This window comes from Micromys minutus (assembly GCF_963924665.1).
Source record: "Micromys minutus genome assembly, chromosome: 12".
Taxonomy (NCBI): domain Eukaryota; kingdom Metazoa; phylum Chordata; class Mammalia; order Rodentia; family Muridae; genus Micromys; species Micromys minutus.
Window position 1 is genome coordinate 51,862,167 of NC_137981.1, and position 17,079 is coordinate 51,879,245.

Genomic DNA, 17,079 nt, shown 5'->3' on the forward strand with positions numbered 1-17,079 from the left:
CAGGACAACTGGGTTTGCTGATGGATGAGATAAAAGTTGTCAGAGGAAACTGAAAGTGGCTGAACAGAGGGAGCTGCAGTCCTCAGGATAGGAGGAGGAAATATCAGAGGCCATGAAGACACCTCGTTGGAAGGGTGGAAGTGGATGCCCAGAAGTTTACTCCCATTTGAGATATCAAACATTCAAGTAAAGAATTAGTTCCTATGGGGATTGAATCCAAAGGTTTAAACAGATAAGGGTACAGAAAGACAACTGAGGGACAGAGACATAAACCTGTGGGGTGTTGTCAGGAAAAGACAGTACAAAGAAACAGTCAATGGCTGTCCCAAAGTGGACAGAGTAGAATTTTCTGGGAGGATGATGGGGATTTTAGATCAAAGGAAGCAGAATAACTGGGGAATATTACAAGTACCATGTAAACTGGGAGAGGGGACAGGATCCCAGATGGAGACAGAGGGAGACATTGACCTTATAAGGCAGTGCAATGTGTAAAGAGGTTTGTCAATGACCCTTTTTACTTATCTCTATCTGTGCTTTTGTTTCAGTGTTAGTCTGGAAACAGTGTACTATTATAAAGTATCTTATTTTTCATTTCAACATATCTTTTATTTTAATTAATGCATAATTTGTAAATGTGTACATTTTTTAACGTTTCTGTTTGTTTTCCCAGTGTTCTCAGTGTATTAAAAAAAAAAAAACCTGTGGTTTTTCTATTTCATTTACTTCAACCAAAGTGTGTGTAGTAGTAGACTTCAGAGATCTTTTTCTCTAAGACATTGACTTTTCTTCATCTTGACTTTTAATACATCTATAATCATATTAGATACAGAGTAGAATCTGTGCCAAGTTCATTTCCACCCCCACTATCTCCACTGCTGATGTTAATTAGTACATGATGTCCACCCCTGTACTTTAACCTCAAGCCTTGCAGGAGTTGTGAAACTGCATCCAGGAGTGTTTCCTGTGGCAGATCAAAACTGCCCATCTACCTACTAGGCTGAGCATCCTTGCAGTGGAAGTAAAAGCAAGGAGTAGGGTGCATCTTTTCTCAAATAAGCCTTCAGAATGCTTCCCTCAGGTGTATTTTGGATGGCTGTCCTTATTTCTCAGATGCAAGGTATGTGTTATTCTTTTCTGTGGTTTTTATTTACTACACCTGAGGTGTTATCTCTTTAGCTATGATGATTAAAAATTAGGTTACAAGAACTCTAACTTGGAGATTTGTCTGAGGATAGCAATGTCAGGCTTACACTGGATTACAACTGATCATGAGGTTTGATGGGCCTATAAGAAGTCATATAGCCCTCAAACTCTAACAAGCATGAGAAAGAAAAAGAGATAGGCTTTTATAAAACACGTGTAGAAGTATAGGCACTGTGCTAGCCCTTAGCTACTTCATATGTCAGAGGTTTGAAATCCTTTACTATTGTACCTCTTTAGTGATGAAGAATATGAAAATACTTCACTATGACACTAGTGATCACACAGTCCATACATGGGCGAACCCTTGATTCAAATCTGAGTACATCCCCCAAATCCATATTATTGTACCTTTACTGTTACATGTGGTTCATAGTGCACTCACAGCTGTCACTGTGACGGGACATGATAAAAAGAATCCTTTGTATTGACATGGGGCCACCTAAGATTATCTTAAGCAGTGAAAGCTTTGGACTTTACCTATGGGAGTTAAGACTTCAAATGCAAATTCACCGAGGGAAAAAAGTTATTTAATGTTGAAATAGGTCACTTCTGTACAGGCTTTGGCAGACGGCAGCATCTGGAGATAAATGTGGAGGACAGAAATAACAAAGGTGGTAATTCAGAGCAAGGTGGAAATAGCCTAAGGACGCTGTGTCTTTGTCCGCCTCCTTCCTTATGTCTCACTGATCTGTAAATAACCATCTCAACTTCCTCACATCATCAGCTAAGGATTATATGAGTGCATGGCTGGTTATTGGAAACACAGAAATTAGAGTGGTATGAACCCATTTGTCACTCACTGAAAGGTGGCTTGTAATAACACATGCATTTTCCTTTGTTTTCTTTTAGAAAGGGGGATTGTTGGAGTAGAGGGTCAAGAGCTGGTTCGTCCTAAAAAGCTTCCCCTGCTACAGAAACGGGATCTTGAACGCATCCATGAATCTGATATACCGGTATATATTTTGACTTAGTATACATGACTCAGTGGCTTTCATGGATGTGCAGAAAGCTTCCCCTGGCTCCAAGGAGTAAATATGAAGCAATTCATTTTTGTAGGAGACTGACCCTCCCATTTGGGTTGTAGTGTATACTCATGGGTAAGTGACCCTCAATGGGTTAGTAAAAAGGTTAAGGAAAAAAAAAAAAAAAAAGACCGCTCAAACTTTGGAGGAGCTATTTTCTATCTTTCAGTTTTGATGAGGAGTTCCCCTAAGTCTTTGTAGACTCATGCAATGTACCCTCTATTTTCTGAGCTGGTGACCTAGATTACCTCAAGCCTTTATTTGCCTTTTGTCAATTTTCAGTGTACAGGATTGCTTGATTTACATGTTCTGCATCCCAATGGGACAGCGTCCATGGGTACAAAAAAAAAAAAAAAATGCTTGGCCTTACAAAGGTTTTCATTCAAGTGTTACCACTTAAAAATACCTACAATATTATTTTCTAAAGAATACTTACAGTAGATGATAGACAACGCACATAAGATGGAACACCATAACTGGTTCAACTTCCAGGATTGTGAAGATCTCAGATCGGTGTCCTTAGAGAGTTATACTTAGGTATTTGCGTTACAACCTAGGTTTTAAACTTGGGTTCACAAAAAAATACACTTCCTGTGCCATGGCATTTCTTCCTCATCTCACCGCAGCCACTAGCTTGCTATATCCTTACTTGTAGGTTTCTCAGTAATTCTCACCTTACTCGTAGGTTTCTCAGTAATTAGAAAGCAACATTTCATCTTTTCTCGTGGTCTCATAGCATGACGCAACAGAAGGGGCTCTTTGCTCTCTTCCTTCTTGGGGCAACCCTGGGCTATTTTCCTGTAATAAGATTCTTTTCAAATATTATTTTGATCTTCAACTCTTTCTTCATCTTCTAAAGTCTTCATGTAGTTATTGGGCTTGCAGAGATGGCTCAGCAGTTAAGGGCACACAGTGCTCACGCAGAGGACAAGCACCCAAATGATGGGTCACAGCCATTTGTACCTTCAGTTCAGACAAGATCTAGTCACCAATATCTACACATGACATGCACATAAACTCATGCAAACAATCACACAGAACAAATAAAATACATAGGAAATGTTTATTTAAAGGCCAAAAGGGAAATATGGGGACTCATTGGATGTGTTCTCCACTGTCATTGACCCCAAGCAGGACTGTCACCAGATACTCACTCATGTAGAGATTGGCATGGGAAAGGCTTCAGGAGTGTGTGGCCTGAAGTGAAAGGTGTCATACCTGCAACAAAAGACCTAAACTCTGGATCTGTATGGGTGGGGACACATCAAAAGGGATCAGGACTCAACTTATGAAACCTCCAAGAGAAAATAAGGCACAATATGAATAATAAGATAAATGACAGGTTTTTCACTCAATATAAATAATCCAGAAGGATCCAGTAGGCTTTGCTGATGCAAATAAATGAAAGAATAAACACACACATGGGAGACTATACCAGCGCTCCATACAGAACTGATTCTTTCTATCCACCCTTTTATCTTTAGGAGGTATCGTATAGGTCCCCATTTCTTAACCATGGGTTTCATGCTATGATTTTGTTCCAAAGAGTGAGGCATGGGGTGAAGGCATCACTTTATACAGAGAAATTTGTAAATAAGTAAGATGTCTTCCAGTAGGCCGGGGTCAGTGTGATTTATAATATGGATGAGTGACCATACGGACTCTTAAAGTGACACAGAGGTACTGTCTTTAGTGGTTTTTGTTAAGAAAGCCATAGCTGCAGCTAGCTTTAAGGAAAAGCATTCAAAAACCCTGTAAGACAATAGATGAATACAAGGCAGAAATGTCAAACCCTTCAAAACCAAGGAGAATGTAGAGAACTTCTGGGCTTGAGAAGACAAGGAGACAGGACGAGCAACTGCAGCCAGGCAAAGGGTTAGGACCATACAAGAAGGAGACGGGCAGTAAAACTGAGAGAATAAAAATATATTGTGGTCTTTAATGGTAACACAATCTTGTCTTGTGAGTTGTAAAAAACATAACTATATAATATATTGATGATAGGAAGCTTGGATGGGAACTCAATCCTCTCTTCTTGGGTGGTTTTAAAATCTACTCTATGGATTTTACTGTTAATGTATCTGAAGTAACAGTTTTATCAAACAGGTGAAGAATTCACTTAAAAATGGGCAACACATGAACAACTGTAAACCAGCATTATAAAGAATTCTCAACAAACAAACACGATAAATCAGAAGCTCATCAAATCAGTAATAACTAAACCCAAGGAAAATAGCTGTATCATAAAAAAGGAGAGAAAGTTAGAATTTTATCATTCATTACTGACAGCATCTATGACTGATAAACACTATTGCTGGGCTATCCAACCAGAGCTGCCATTGATTGGGCTGGTAGAATTTCTAAATCGTTGTTACTTTCTTCATAGCCTCTTGCTAAAGTGTTTCAAACCTTACTTATTTTGCCCATGCTGTACAATGCAACTCTAGCTACAATGAGTATCCCAAACTAAGTTCCAATAATCAATATAGATTAAGTAAACTACAATCTTTTAATATTACATATGATAAATATAAAACGCCTTCTAGATAAGACTGTTTATAATTGGAAATGGTAATTATTTAGGAAGTAGAGAGAAAGAATATGGAGTATATGTACAAAACTTTTTAAAACACATCTGAGGGTTTGAAAAAGTATAAGTGAACAAAAAGTGACTTGTATGTTTCTGATTGAGGAGCAAATATACATTATTCATTTTGTTTCACTAGTAGAAATGTCTTTTTAACTGAGATATAATTGATAAAATCATCTTTATAGTGCTGTCTCTCTTAAAGTTCATCTTTGTCAATATTTCATCCCTTAAACTTACTGTGACAGATAACGCTCCCCCTCCTGAAGACATTCCCTTCTACTAAATAGATGTGGAATTCTCAGAGAGGATCTTGTTTTTCAGGAGGAATATGAAGAAGAATTGTTGTATGAAATAAAATTAAGCAGAAAAACTTTAATCCTTCACCTTCTGAAAACAAGGTAAGGGGTTTTGTTTGTCTTGCTTTGTTTCAACAAGGTCTTCTGTAGCTCCAGCTATCCTCAAATTCACTATGTAGATAAAGATGACTTTGAATTTCTTATCCCTCTGCTTCTGCTCACCCCTAGTGCTAGGATTACAGGTGTCTACCACCATGCCCAGCTAAGATCAAGGTAAGTTCTATTGTGGTTGCATGTCTTACAGGGTTAGGTGCATATGATACTCGTGGTTGTGTATAAACTGCCAAGTCATCATGAAATTGTCCTCTTCAAATATACACCTATCCCATATCAGAAGCAAGAAGAGTTTTGATTCTGTTCTCTGGTTACTAATTTGATTCTTGGGAGCATTTGAGAACCATCTAGTCCCTCTAAGTAGAATATTTGTACACCAATACTTCTCTGAGTAAGCATTCACCCTCAGTAAGAGGGAAGCTAATATTAAGAGAGAATTTTCTACTTGTCTTTGTTTAGTGTTCTTTCTCACTTTTATGTAGGTACATATAAAATGTGTGCATTAAAACAACAACAGCAAAGCATGCATAAGGTCATAATGCATTTCTGTGTACATTTAAGTTCATCTTGTTTATTGATGATACCATCTATTGCCACTATTTGGGATTTTATAAAATCTATAAATCAATTTGGAAAGATCTGCTTGGCTGGCCAATAGGTTTCTTATTATGACTCCATTTATTTATTATCCAACAATATGTTCTGGAGTTACTATATCAGATTAAGGAAGTCCCTTGAGAAATGTCCTGAGATTTCTTTGTCTTAACACAAGTGGATCAATGTGCCAAAGATATGAAGATGGATTGAAAGAATTGAAAAAGTTACATTTGTAAATAATAGGGCCATATCTGGAACACATATTTTTGGAAACAGTTATAGTGTTTCCAAATATATTTACATTTCTTGGATATAAATTTTGAACAATCCTTGCATGTCTAGGTCAAAACTCTAATTGCACTTTATAAATTGTTTTACAGAAGTTATTTTTTTAAAAAAATACTGCTTTGTTAGAATTACCATAATGTTTGTTAACTTTTCTGTAGTATGTGTAATAGTATAGTATGAGATTCAGTTTTTGGAGTGTCTGATGAGAATGCTTGCTTTATTTTTCTTTTTTCTTTTTTTAAAGAATGACAGGACTGAGATTTAGGATATCTTCAAGGCTCCTCAACCACATAACTGATTCTGTGTGTGTGGAGGGGCTTAGAGTGGATCATCTCATTGGCTCTGTTCTCTCTTTCAGGGAATTCCTCACTTCAAATTACAGTGAGACATACTACAACATAAAGAGAGAAATGGTCACCAGGCATCCACAGATCTTGGTATCTTACAAAACCTTACTTTGTCTCCTCTCTGAAACTTTTATTTCCTGGTATGATTTTAAACAGTAAAACCAGTTTTACAAGCTATTTCAAAACTTGTCTAATTGAACAAGCCCTGAGTTGACTAGTCTTAGTAAATGGTGGTAAAATGGGAAACAGTAACCTTTGAGCCCAGAGGGGAACTGATCATTTCCTAATGAGCAGATCAAAGATGGCATCATATTGGGTTAGTTTGGTTTTGGTTTTGGTTTGTTTTTTGCTAATTTTGCTTCCCTTTATTCATTACAGTGGTCAGTGAAGGAAGGGTGAGGCATGAGCCAGAACAAACACTTTACATCTTGTTCAAGCTATACTTAAGTAAAAGGGGTAAAATCTAAATATATGAAACAGTTTTCAAGATCTACAATGACCTGGCTCTTACAATGTACATGAGCCCTGTCCACCCTTCTGATGCACACACATTAAGGATTTTTTTTTCTACATTCTGCAGAGGAAGCTTTGCATTGCTGGTATTTTAGAAATATGGAATCTATCCTTTTCTTCGCCTTTACAGAACTGGTTTCCTATAGCCCTTAAACAAAAGCACTCTTTCTGAACAAAAGAGTTCTTTAGGACTCTATTTCCTTCATTTTAAATGACATTAAATATCTCTACGATCTAAGCCACCATGTAGTTAGGAAAGAGGAAGAGAATAACAAGTATGAGGTCTTAGGAGGCCATAGAAGTGTGGCCTCTGGGCTCGTTGGCAGATAGAAGAACTGAGAATGGTTGCGTGGTGGAGGGACTGTGAGTGATGCATTAAGCAGAAGCACCGAAGATGCCAGCTGGATTGAAGCAGAGGAAGAAGAGAGTCAGACATAGGGGGAGGTGACTGGAGAGCAAGGTCTTATTCTAGAAACATCCAAAGCTTCCTTGGTTTAACAGGCAGTGGGGGATGACAATACTTCAAGGGTCATAAGATTGATGGAAGGAGTCAAAGTTATAAGAGAAGAGTAAAATCTGAAAGTGATCCCATGGACCAATAGACAAACTTATGAGAAAAAAATTTATGTAGCATTTACTCAAAGCAACCATTTGGTTAGGATAAAAAGTCCCTAAAGCAGATCACATGTCTTAATAAGTGTCACAAACAAATTCATGGCAAACATCACTTATACTGATTTATTTTTGACAGAAATATAATTAATTGTCGATATTCATATAGTCTCAGTATTTATACCTGATTTAATTGACTCTTCTTTCTTAGGATCACTGTTTTTACCAAGGCTCCATCATACATGAATTCGATTCTGCTGCTAGTATCAGCACTTGTGATGGTCTGAGGTAAGGCAAAGTAGCTTTCTAATTCATTTGTGTAGGTTTTAGCCACAACTACTTGACTGGTTTCTATTCACCAACCATAATAAATATGAAAGTTAATGGAAAGAGGGGTCACTATGTGCTCTTATCAGTGAGTGTGAACTATCTACTGTGTTTATGTTCATGTTCACCAACAAGAAACCCAACAGATAACCTTCCACATAGTGGGTCTTCAACACAGGTTGTAAGGGTTTAAAGATAGAAGATTCTTGGACACTGTCTACCATGGACTCTCATAGTACAGGCCATGATGCTGAAATTACACAATTGCTTAAGGATGCTGAACTGGTGAATATTGGGGCTGATTCATCAGTACAGGTCTCCTGTCTCTGAGATCTGGGCTTCCTCTGATGTTACTGTTTCTGTCTACAGTGGCAGACCCATTCTGGTCTTAAAAATATAAAGTCAGAAATAAAGCTCATAATTTTTCTGTAAGTCTTAGACATAAAGGTAGAAGTAGAAGATGTGTGGAAAGATGGAAGGCAGAAGAAAGAAAAAAGTTCTGTGTTCATTCAGCTTGACTTTCCTTGAGTAGCTTGCAGAATTCACATGAGTGAGAACCTTTCTTGACATGAGTTTTATGACAAAACTATACAGCAGTATTTGTTTTGTTAGACACTCTATTGTTAGTGCCCAAAGAATGTAATAAATTTATGCAAAAACTTTGAGGTGACCATGGGTCAAAAACTGCTTTTCAGCCTATGCTCCAAGCAAAAATCATGCTTTAGAAGACAACGATTAAAGTGACTCCTAAAATTACCAAATTCACTGTAAGGTCACAATGCTGTATTACACGTTTGCTGTCCAAATCACCCAGCTCCATGCTCAGGAGGTCTTGATCCCAATAGTTGCCCTTTCCTGAAAAGGCTAGTGTTAATTGAATAGAGTGGGATAGCTAAAATTTTGAATAATGTCATGTTGCTGTTTTCACAGGGGCTTCTTCAGGGTGAATGACCAGCGGTATCTCATTGAACCAGTAAAATACTCAGATGATGGAGAACATTTGGTGTTCAAATACAATGTCAAGTCATCCTATGCTACCAACTACTCCTGTGGGGTGCTCAATTTGACCAAGAATTCTGATCTGAAAGATGCTAAGGTTATAGAAGAACATCAAGAAGAAGTGAGTATTCTAATCCCTCTTTTCCTCGGGAAGAAAACACTTCTGATTTCCTTCACAATGTTCCAGCAATCTTAATGAAGAGAAAAGACTTCCACCCTCCCTACAGAATAACAGCATTAAGGCTGTCAGCAACTGGAAGAGGAAGATTGCCATATCCTGAATCCTATCTTTGATGTGGGTTTTCCTTGTCTTCCTTATCATTTTGGAGGGAAGTTGTCGATGGCATAGCAGGCTTACCTCTTACATCAGCCCCAGCAGCCCCCCTTGCTTATGAGATTTTCAGTGATTTCAGGCTAACACAGAACTCCCCTTGATGCTAACTGGTAGCCTGCAGGCTTGTTTTGCTCCTCATGTTCATAGTCTAGGCAGTGAATTTTGACAACATTATATGCTTTCTTGGTTGAACAACTTAATGAATAAATAATTACATAGTTAAGCAAAAAATTGACTTAGTTAAAATCTTTGAAGAGAGGCCTTGGGCACTGCTCAGAGGATGCATTTGTCCTATAAAGTTCAAAATTTTGAAGAATATCCTGGTATTTGTGTTTCCTATAAAGGAAAGGCTTATAAATGTCCTTGGAATTGAGAACAACACACCGTAAAAAGGATAGGGGGTACCAGGGAAAAGTAGAGGAAATGTGGGTATTCTTGGCAGTCATTTCACAGTTAGACATACATGTCTATATGCAAATACATGAGTGTATGTATAGATATCAATATTATTCAAATATATGAGCTAGAAGCACATAAGCTTAGTAGTAAGCTGTTTTGTCTGTAAATGAAAAAAGAAAACCTCAAATATAAAAATAAATCACTTGTAATAATTTATAGCTCTTATTTTGAGCTGTAAGTCTAAATAAAAAAAAGGCAAAACAGTCAAATGTGCAATACTACTCAAGGTTCATTAAAATGTAATGTGTAGGTCCAGATGTTTTAGTCAGAAAAGTTCATTGTCTTTGTTAGGGTTTTACTAATATGAACAGACACCATGACCAAGGCAAGTCTTATAAATGACAGCATTTAACTGGGGCTGGCCTACGGGTTCAGAGGTTCAGTCCATTATCATCAAGGCAGCAGCATGGCCACATCCAGGCAGCCATGGTGCAAGAGTAGCTGATTGTTCTACATCTTTATCCAAAGGAAACCAGGAACAAACTGAGCATCCTCAGGCAGCTAGGAAAAGAGCCTCTAAACCCACCCCCACAGTGACACACTTCCTCCAACAAGATCACACCTTCTAATAGTGCCACTCCCTGGGATGGGCACATGTAAATCATCACATGCATCCATGTATCAGATACATTCATTTACTTCACCTTCAAATACATTCTTTAGCATTAAAATATTGGGTTGTTTTTCTATTAAATTGATAATGAGTTTCATTGAATAGTCTGTATTTTCAGGGCTATCACAAAGAAAAATTCATTGAACTGTTCATTGTTGCTGATGAATATGTGGTAAGTTCTCAGATGGACACTATACTCTTTAAAACTATAGTTACTGTTCTCATTTAGAAAGAAGGAAATTCCACTTAATTCCATTCTAAATTCACATTTCTGCTTTCAGCTCCTCAAAACATAGGTATATGAGAAACTCTTGAGTCTCTTCATAATCTAACAGATTAATTGAAAATAAGACCTCCCTTCCTATGGTGACAAATAGGAATTTTGACTAACTTATAAATGCTTAAACACATGTCAGCAATTTAGGATTGAACTCAAGAGAAGATAATTGATGACTTTCAAATACTAAAACTTAAGGAGAAACTTTTCATCTGAATAAGAAGTGAAATTTAGAGGTTGTGTTACTGTTCTTTGGAGCATACAGGAAGAGAGAATTAGGGCCTTAAATATTCTAACAAAGGAAGGGATTATATTTCCCAGTGGTGCTGTTGTTGTAGAGGTCTCTTTAGTTTGTTTTGGTTTTTGCCTTGGTTTTTTGTTTGTTTGTTTGCTCTTTACAATATTTTATAGAAAGTGGAAATATTTTGCTGAGCTTTTCCTTCAATAATGACAAGTAACAAATGTCACATTTGTGTCTCCAGTACCGGAGGAACAGTAAACCCCAAAACAAGCTAAGAAAACGAATTTGGGGAATGGTCAATTTTGTCAACATGGTAAGTTATGATTTAATCGAAATCAATCTGAAGGTGTAATGACAACAGACTATTTGGGACAGGTTTCTGAAAGGACTGTGGTGTTTTGATATTGATCAAGCATGAACCACAGGTCCACCAGGTTAACTAGTTAGTAAACATATCTTCAAAACAACCATACCGACAAACCACAGCACAGAAGTTTTGTTTTACTAAGTAAATTACATTTAATATCTAAGTAAATTTTAAAACTTGGCCATCAGTGAGATGACTCAGTCAATAGAGAAAGGTGTTTGGTGCACACCATAAAAGGGCTGTGCCTGAGCTCAATCCCTGGAATCTCTATGACTGTGGCCAGACAGGAGAGGTACCATTAAGTTGTTCTCAGACTTTCACAACTGTGGTTGCCATATGCACCTGTTCCCACAATACAACACGCATGCACACACACACACACACACACACACACACACACACACACGCATGCATGAAATCCTATCTTTTGTTTGTTTCATTTTTCCAATGCTTCGCATTTCTATTTGGGTAATTACTGTTGAGTCGGCAGGGTTCCCCCTAATTATTCATTGCATTCTAATGTGCTCATGAAAGGTATGATTTTTTTTCTAGTATTTTCATTCATGCTTATCATTGCCAACTCTATGCTGAAATTGAGGATTTTCAAACATCATTTTACCATATTAGTTTTACTAAAATCTATGGAAATTCACCCAGTACTCTATGATCTAATGATAGTCTGCATTGTAGGTCAATATATTGATTTACAAAACAAGGGATGTGCTATATAAAATGCATATAACAAGTTAAAATTGTTTTTAATACAGGGGAATATAGGCAATAATGAAAGAAAAATCTAATGATTTCATTTTGTGAAAATTATTTCCTCTTTGAACAGATTTATAAAGCCTTGAACATTCATGTGACTTTGGCTGGCATTGAAATATGGTCAGCTGGAGACATGATAGAAATAGTGTACAATCTACAAAGTACCTTATTGCATTTTTCTACTTGGCAAGAAACAGTTCTCAAAAAAAGAAAGGACTTTGATCATGTGATTTTATTGAGGTATGTGATTATTCTATTTCCTTCACATATTAGACAAACAATTAAAAAAATAGGACTCAGGAGATGACTTTGGGGGGTAAGAGTACTTCCAGTGAAAATATAAGGGCCTGAATTTGAATCCAAAGTACCTATGATGTGAAAGTTAGGTGTGACCATGCATGGGCCTGTGATCTCAGCACCATGAATCAACAGGAAGATCACATGGCTTGCTGGCCATCAGCCCCAGCTGATGTAAGCAACTCAGACACATACACACACACACACACACACACACACACACACACACACACACACACACACTCACACAAGAAAAAGAGAACAGAAAGTATAAAAATAGAGAACACAAAAGCATTTAAAATTATTTACTTTGGAAATTATACAAAAACAAAATGTTAATTATGGACATAGAAAAATTCCAAAGTAGAATATTTAATATTTTTAATGAGACTGTACAATATATATTTATATTTATATAGTCTAGTGCAGAATTGAAAATACATTAAACCCAGGTTAAGTTGAGGATCCATTGGCATTTCTTATCACCATCTATGGCCAACCCCTCTCTAATATTCCACCAAAACCTAGCTTTCTAGACAATCTGCTCTGATAAGCTTAGCCTTCAATAGCTTCAATATTCCTACATAAAAGTTTGGGAGGAGCTATTTAACTATAAATTCCTCTGCTCAAAGTACCTAGCATTATACATAGCCCAGAGGAAAGGGATAGGAATGAAATTCATAGACCCTGTGATTAGCACCTTCCACTTGAGAACAATAGTAGTTTTGAGCATCTCTTTAGATGATGATAACGTCACTGTGTTACAGAAGTGCCTGCTCTTCCTACTTCTCCTCCAATAATGCCTATATCTCTCCAGAGTTCTGCAAAGGCAGTTTACGGATCCTTGTTCCAGGGTTAGCTAGGGTAAAGCTTTCAGGCTGAGCTCAGAAGCAAGCAGTTTCTAAAGTCTGTGATGAGTCCAGTCTAGTCACTTAGTGGATTAGTGAACCTGAGTGTCAGTTTTTATCTGAGAGATCCACAGAATTTCTCCTCAGGATTGCAACTGCCTGTCTTGGACTTAGACATTCATACAGTGTCAGGACCAAAAATTATGGCAGGCAAAGCATAGTTATATATCACCATAAATTTCATTGTGGGCGAGATGGAGACCACTGTTTTTACATTAATGTTTAAGTATATACGTATTATTTATGATGTGCATGGGGGTTAGATAAGCATCACAGTGCACTTGTGGACATCATCAGACAACTTGCATGAGTAAGTTTTCTCCTTCCACCAAGTGGGTTTTGGGGATTGAACTCATATTTTCAGGCTTGGAGGCTGGTACCCATACCCACTCATCTACTTCACAAAGCCATATGTAAATTTCAGGGTATCTATCACTATCTAAATAAGAACAGCAAACAATATTTTTTTTCCTTATTTCATATATAACTTCAGATCAATAAGTTGTTTGCAAACAGGGACTTAAAGTGAATGGCTGCTCATGCCCACCTGGGCATCATGTCCGTGATGCATAAATAATAAATAAATAACTATGCATAAAGTTACTAGATATCTTTCATCTATAGTCACATAGATTTAGAAGCAGAAAGACAATGCCTATGACATTGCCCTTGTGTGATGTTTAAACTCAGATAACTATGAAAGGAGTCAGCCTCTCACCTGTCCTTTTCCAGTTCTTCACATATATCCTGTTCCTCCAGGATCTCCAGAGCTTGGCAAGCCCAGAACACTAAGCTCCTCTAAGAACACTGACACATAGAACACAAATATAGAAACAGAGTGTATTTTTTTTAACTGAAAGCAAAAGACTCAAAGGGGTCCCTCCAGATAGCCTTCTTTCTTGTATTTGAATTTCCTGATATTCTAAGTGTTGTCTTCTAGCTTGTGATAGTTTGGTTTACAAAGGCCCAGCTCTAAGTGCAGCACCCAAGTCAAGTGCAAGCTAGGTTGCCTACAGTGTCGACATGTATCCCTTTAGGGACTGTTGGGTATAGACTTTTCTTTACACAAGGGTTGATTCCAATCTTGGATTAGAACTATCATTGCTCCTCTGGCCATCTAGTCTGTGATTGATAAATAATGTTCAGTGTTATCAATCAGGTGATTCTTAATGCTATATTTTCTTATTATATTTCCACTCTTGCATTTTCCTCCCAGACACTTTAAAGTTTAACTGATTTACCCCATTGTAGCTTGTGTTCGTTTTTGTCATTTAAATAATTTTATCCAGAGTTGAGCACAAGGTGGACAAGAAAAAAAATGAGATTCTTCTTCTCTAATTTTCTTTTCCTTAGGAAAAGATTTCATTCTGTGTTCTCCAGTTTCATCCCAACACCATAATTGGATTTTCTCTGTGCCTCTTGATTTAAATTGAGCCCAGGATCAACTTGGGTCATCCATATGTCTATTACGTGTAGAGCATAGAGGATTGTTCCAATAGCACAGGGGTTACCACTGTGGTACTTCAGTGCAGTTTGAATTTGTTGTTAATTACATTGTTCAGTCAAATTAAGAATAAGTATTTCTGTATCTTGTTTTAGTGGGAAGTGGCTCTACACATATACGCAAGGAATTGCTTACCCAGGAGGAATATGCCAGACCCTTCGTTCATGCAGTGTTGTTAAGGTAGGCTGGTTGCCTAGCATTGTGCCATTTAATCACAGTGTTTGAATTGGTTTTCTGTATTTATCTGAATCACTCTGAAAAGCTGTATATAATCTGTATTTGACCTATATTTCCAAGGTATGTCATTAAAAGACCTATATTCCCTTTAGTAAATGAAAACAAACAGGACAAAACAAAATAGTGAGTTGTGAAAAACTGTGGTTAAACAGAGTAAACTACAGTTCAAAGCTCCAGAGGACAGATATGAAACCACCACAGTGTATTCCATAGTTGTAAAATTTATTCATGTATTAAATATAACAATTTATAAAGCCCTTCTATGTGTTAAATATAACAATTTATAAAGACAAGTAAGTTCTATGGCATTTTAGTTTGATTTAATCATCCTAATTGTTTTTGAACTGAAATAAAAAAGTTCAAAAGGCACTTAATGTGCCATATCAAGACAGCCTTGAAAATCGAGTTTAGCAAGTATAGAGCCTATTAATCATTGTCTCATCTTGGTTGGATGACCTTTCTCCAAGCCCAAAAGCTTCCAGTAAATACTATTCTCATAACTCTGTTCGAGACATAGTTGAAAACATGAAGGTTTGCATGTATTTTCTTGCTATCCTTTCCTGGGTGATGCTGCCCCCAGCTTAGTCACTTTGAGACTTAAAGCCTTAAAAGTTATGCATATAACCTTACCAACTGATTACTTTATAATAACTTTTGTGACTGTAGGTTTGCCTTAGTATCTGATTGACGTAAGACCTGCATACAAAGGGTAGTTACCCCAATCGAAGCGATTGTGATTTCAATGATCCCATTTAAGCCAGACAAAGAAGCCTTTGAAGCTTCATATGAACAAAATAAAATAGAGCTATTCTATGAGCTTTATTATGACTGCATGGCTTATTCTCTTTCAGGTTTATTAAAGCAAGAACTAGATCTGTGAGGCAAGGCAACAATAAATTCTGCCATGGATTTTATGTTTCTGATTTTCAGAGTTTTCTCATAAGACAAACTCTCTCCCAAGATTATGTAACACTAAATGACAGGCTAGAATGAATATAGCAAACTTCTCTGTTGAGGCCTCCTGAATATCTAGCATAGTAAGATATCAGCACCCGAGGTTTGCATTAAGTCCATATGGGTTTCTGCAACAAAATACAGGAAACTGAGCAGGCTGTAAACCACACAAATGTGTTTCTCACAAATCTGAAAGCTGAGAAGTCCAAGAACCTGATCCATTTGTATCTGGTGACATTCCACTTCCTGGCTTAATGTTGACAGCTTCTGACTGTTTCCTATTGTACAGAGGTTTCTCTTGAAACCTTGTTTCTCTTGAGCTTGTTTGATTAGGTCACAGGTACCACAGCTGGGAACCTTGTCCCCTTGGCCTAAACATTGTAGTCCTTAGGGCTTAAGGCTTCAAAATATAAATTTTGGAGGGACACCGCAGTCAGGTATATAACATTAATTATTTAGGTTTTAGCTATTTGAACAAACAAAGTTGCCAATACAACAAATAGGAGTATGCTGTACACTGAATTATAAAGTTAGAAATCTGTAAAAAAAAAATTCACTTTCCCAGCTTCATTATAAATTATATTTATAGACTTGAGTATAGATGAGATGTAATAAAGTCTATCATTTCCCAATCCATACAAACTGAGACGTAGAAATCAAACCTTTCAGCCACTCATTAAAAATGATACCTATATACTGCTCACAGGTCTCTTATAGACATCTCTTATTGCTGCTTTTTCCAATCAGGATCTTCTGCCAGATGTCAATATAATTGGAAACAGGATGGCACATCAACTGGGACACAGCCTGGGCATGCGGCATGATGACTTTCCATGCACCTGTCCTTTGGGGAAATGTGTGATGGGCGGTGGAAGGTGAGGCTCTGATAATGTATGTGAAAATTTATGATTCGTACATTTAAAGATGTATATAATACATTTTAATCACAGGTCCCTTTCTCTAACTCCTCCCACTTCCTCCTACCCACACAACTCTACCTTATTTCTTTTCTCCCTTTTTAAAAAATAAACAGGCAATACATAAATAGTCAAAACACAACAAACACACCCCCTACACACACACAACTCTAAGACCTATAATAATATAAAACTGAAAACTATAATACACAAGCAAACAACCAGTAAAATTTTTAAAAAAAAGTTCAGGTAAAGCCATAGGAGACAACGGTCTACAAAAACACCATTTGGTTGG

General features: G+C 37.1%; 1 protein-coding gene across 1 annotated transcript in view; it reads left to right on the plus strand.

The window, feature by feature from the left end:
* Positions 1 to 1,065: 1,065 nt before the first annotated feature.
* The window catches only part of ADAM7 (ADAM metallopeptidase domain 7), a gene marked incomplete at both ends in the record, with an annotated part of 87,259 nt that continues 71,245 nt past the window's right edge, over positions 1,066 to 17,079 (plus strand). Inside the window, 11 exons of the mRNA XM_080926759.1 lie at positions 1,066 to 1,117; positions 2,053 to 2,156; positions 5,137 to 5,213; positions 6,469 to 6,547; positions 7,794 to 7,870; positions 8,840 to 9,029; positions 10,433 to 10,486; positions 11,074 to 11,145; positions 12,038 to 12,207; positions 14,772 to 14,856; positions 16,615 to 16,742. Of these exons, the coding sequence (XP_080782885.1) occupies positions 1,066 to 1,117; positions 2,053 to 2,156; positions 5,137 to 5,213; positions 6,469 to 6,547; positions 7,794 to 7,870; positions 8,840 to 9,029; positions 10,433 to 10,486; positions 11,074 to 11,145; positions 12,038 to 12,207; positions 14,772 to 14,856; positions 16,615 to 16,742 (1,088 nt within the window). The remainder of the gene's footprint in view (positions 1,118 to 2,052; positions 2,157 to 5,136; positions 5,214 to 6,468; positions 6,548 to 7,793; positions 7,871 to 8,839; positions 9,030 to 10,432; positions 10,487 to 11,073; positions 11,146 to 12,037; positions 12,208 to 14,771; positions 14,857 to 16,614; positions 16,743 to 17,079) is intronic.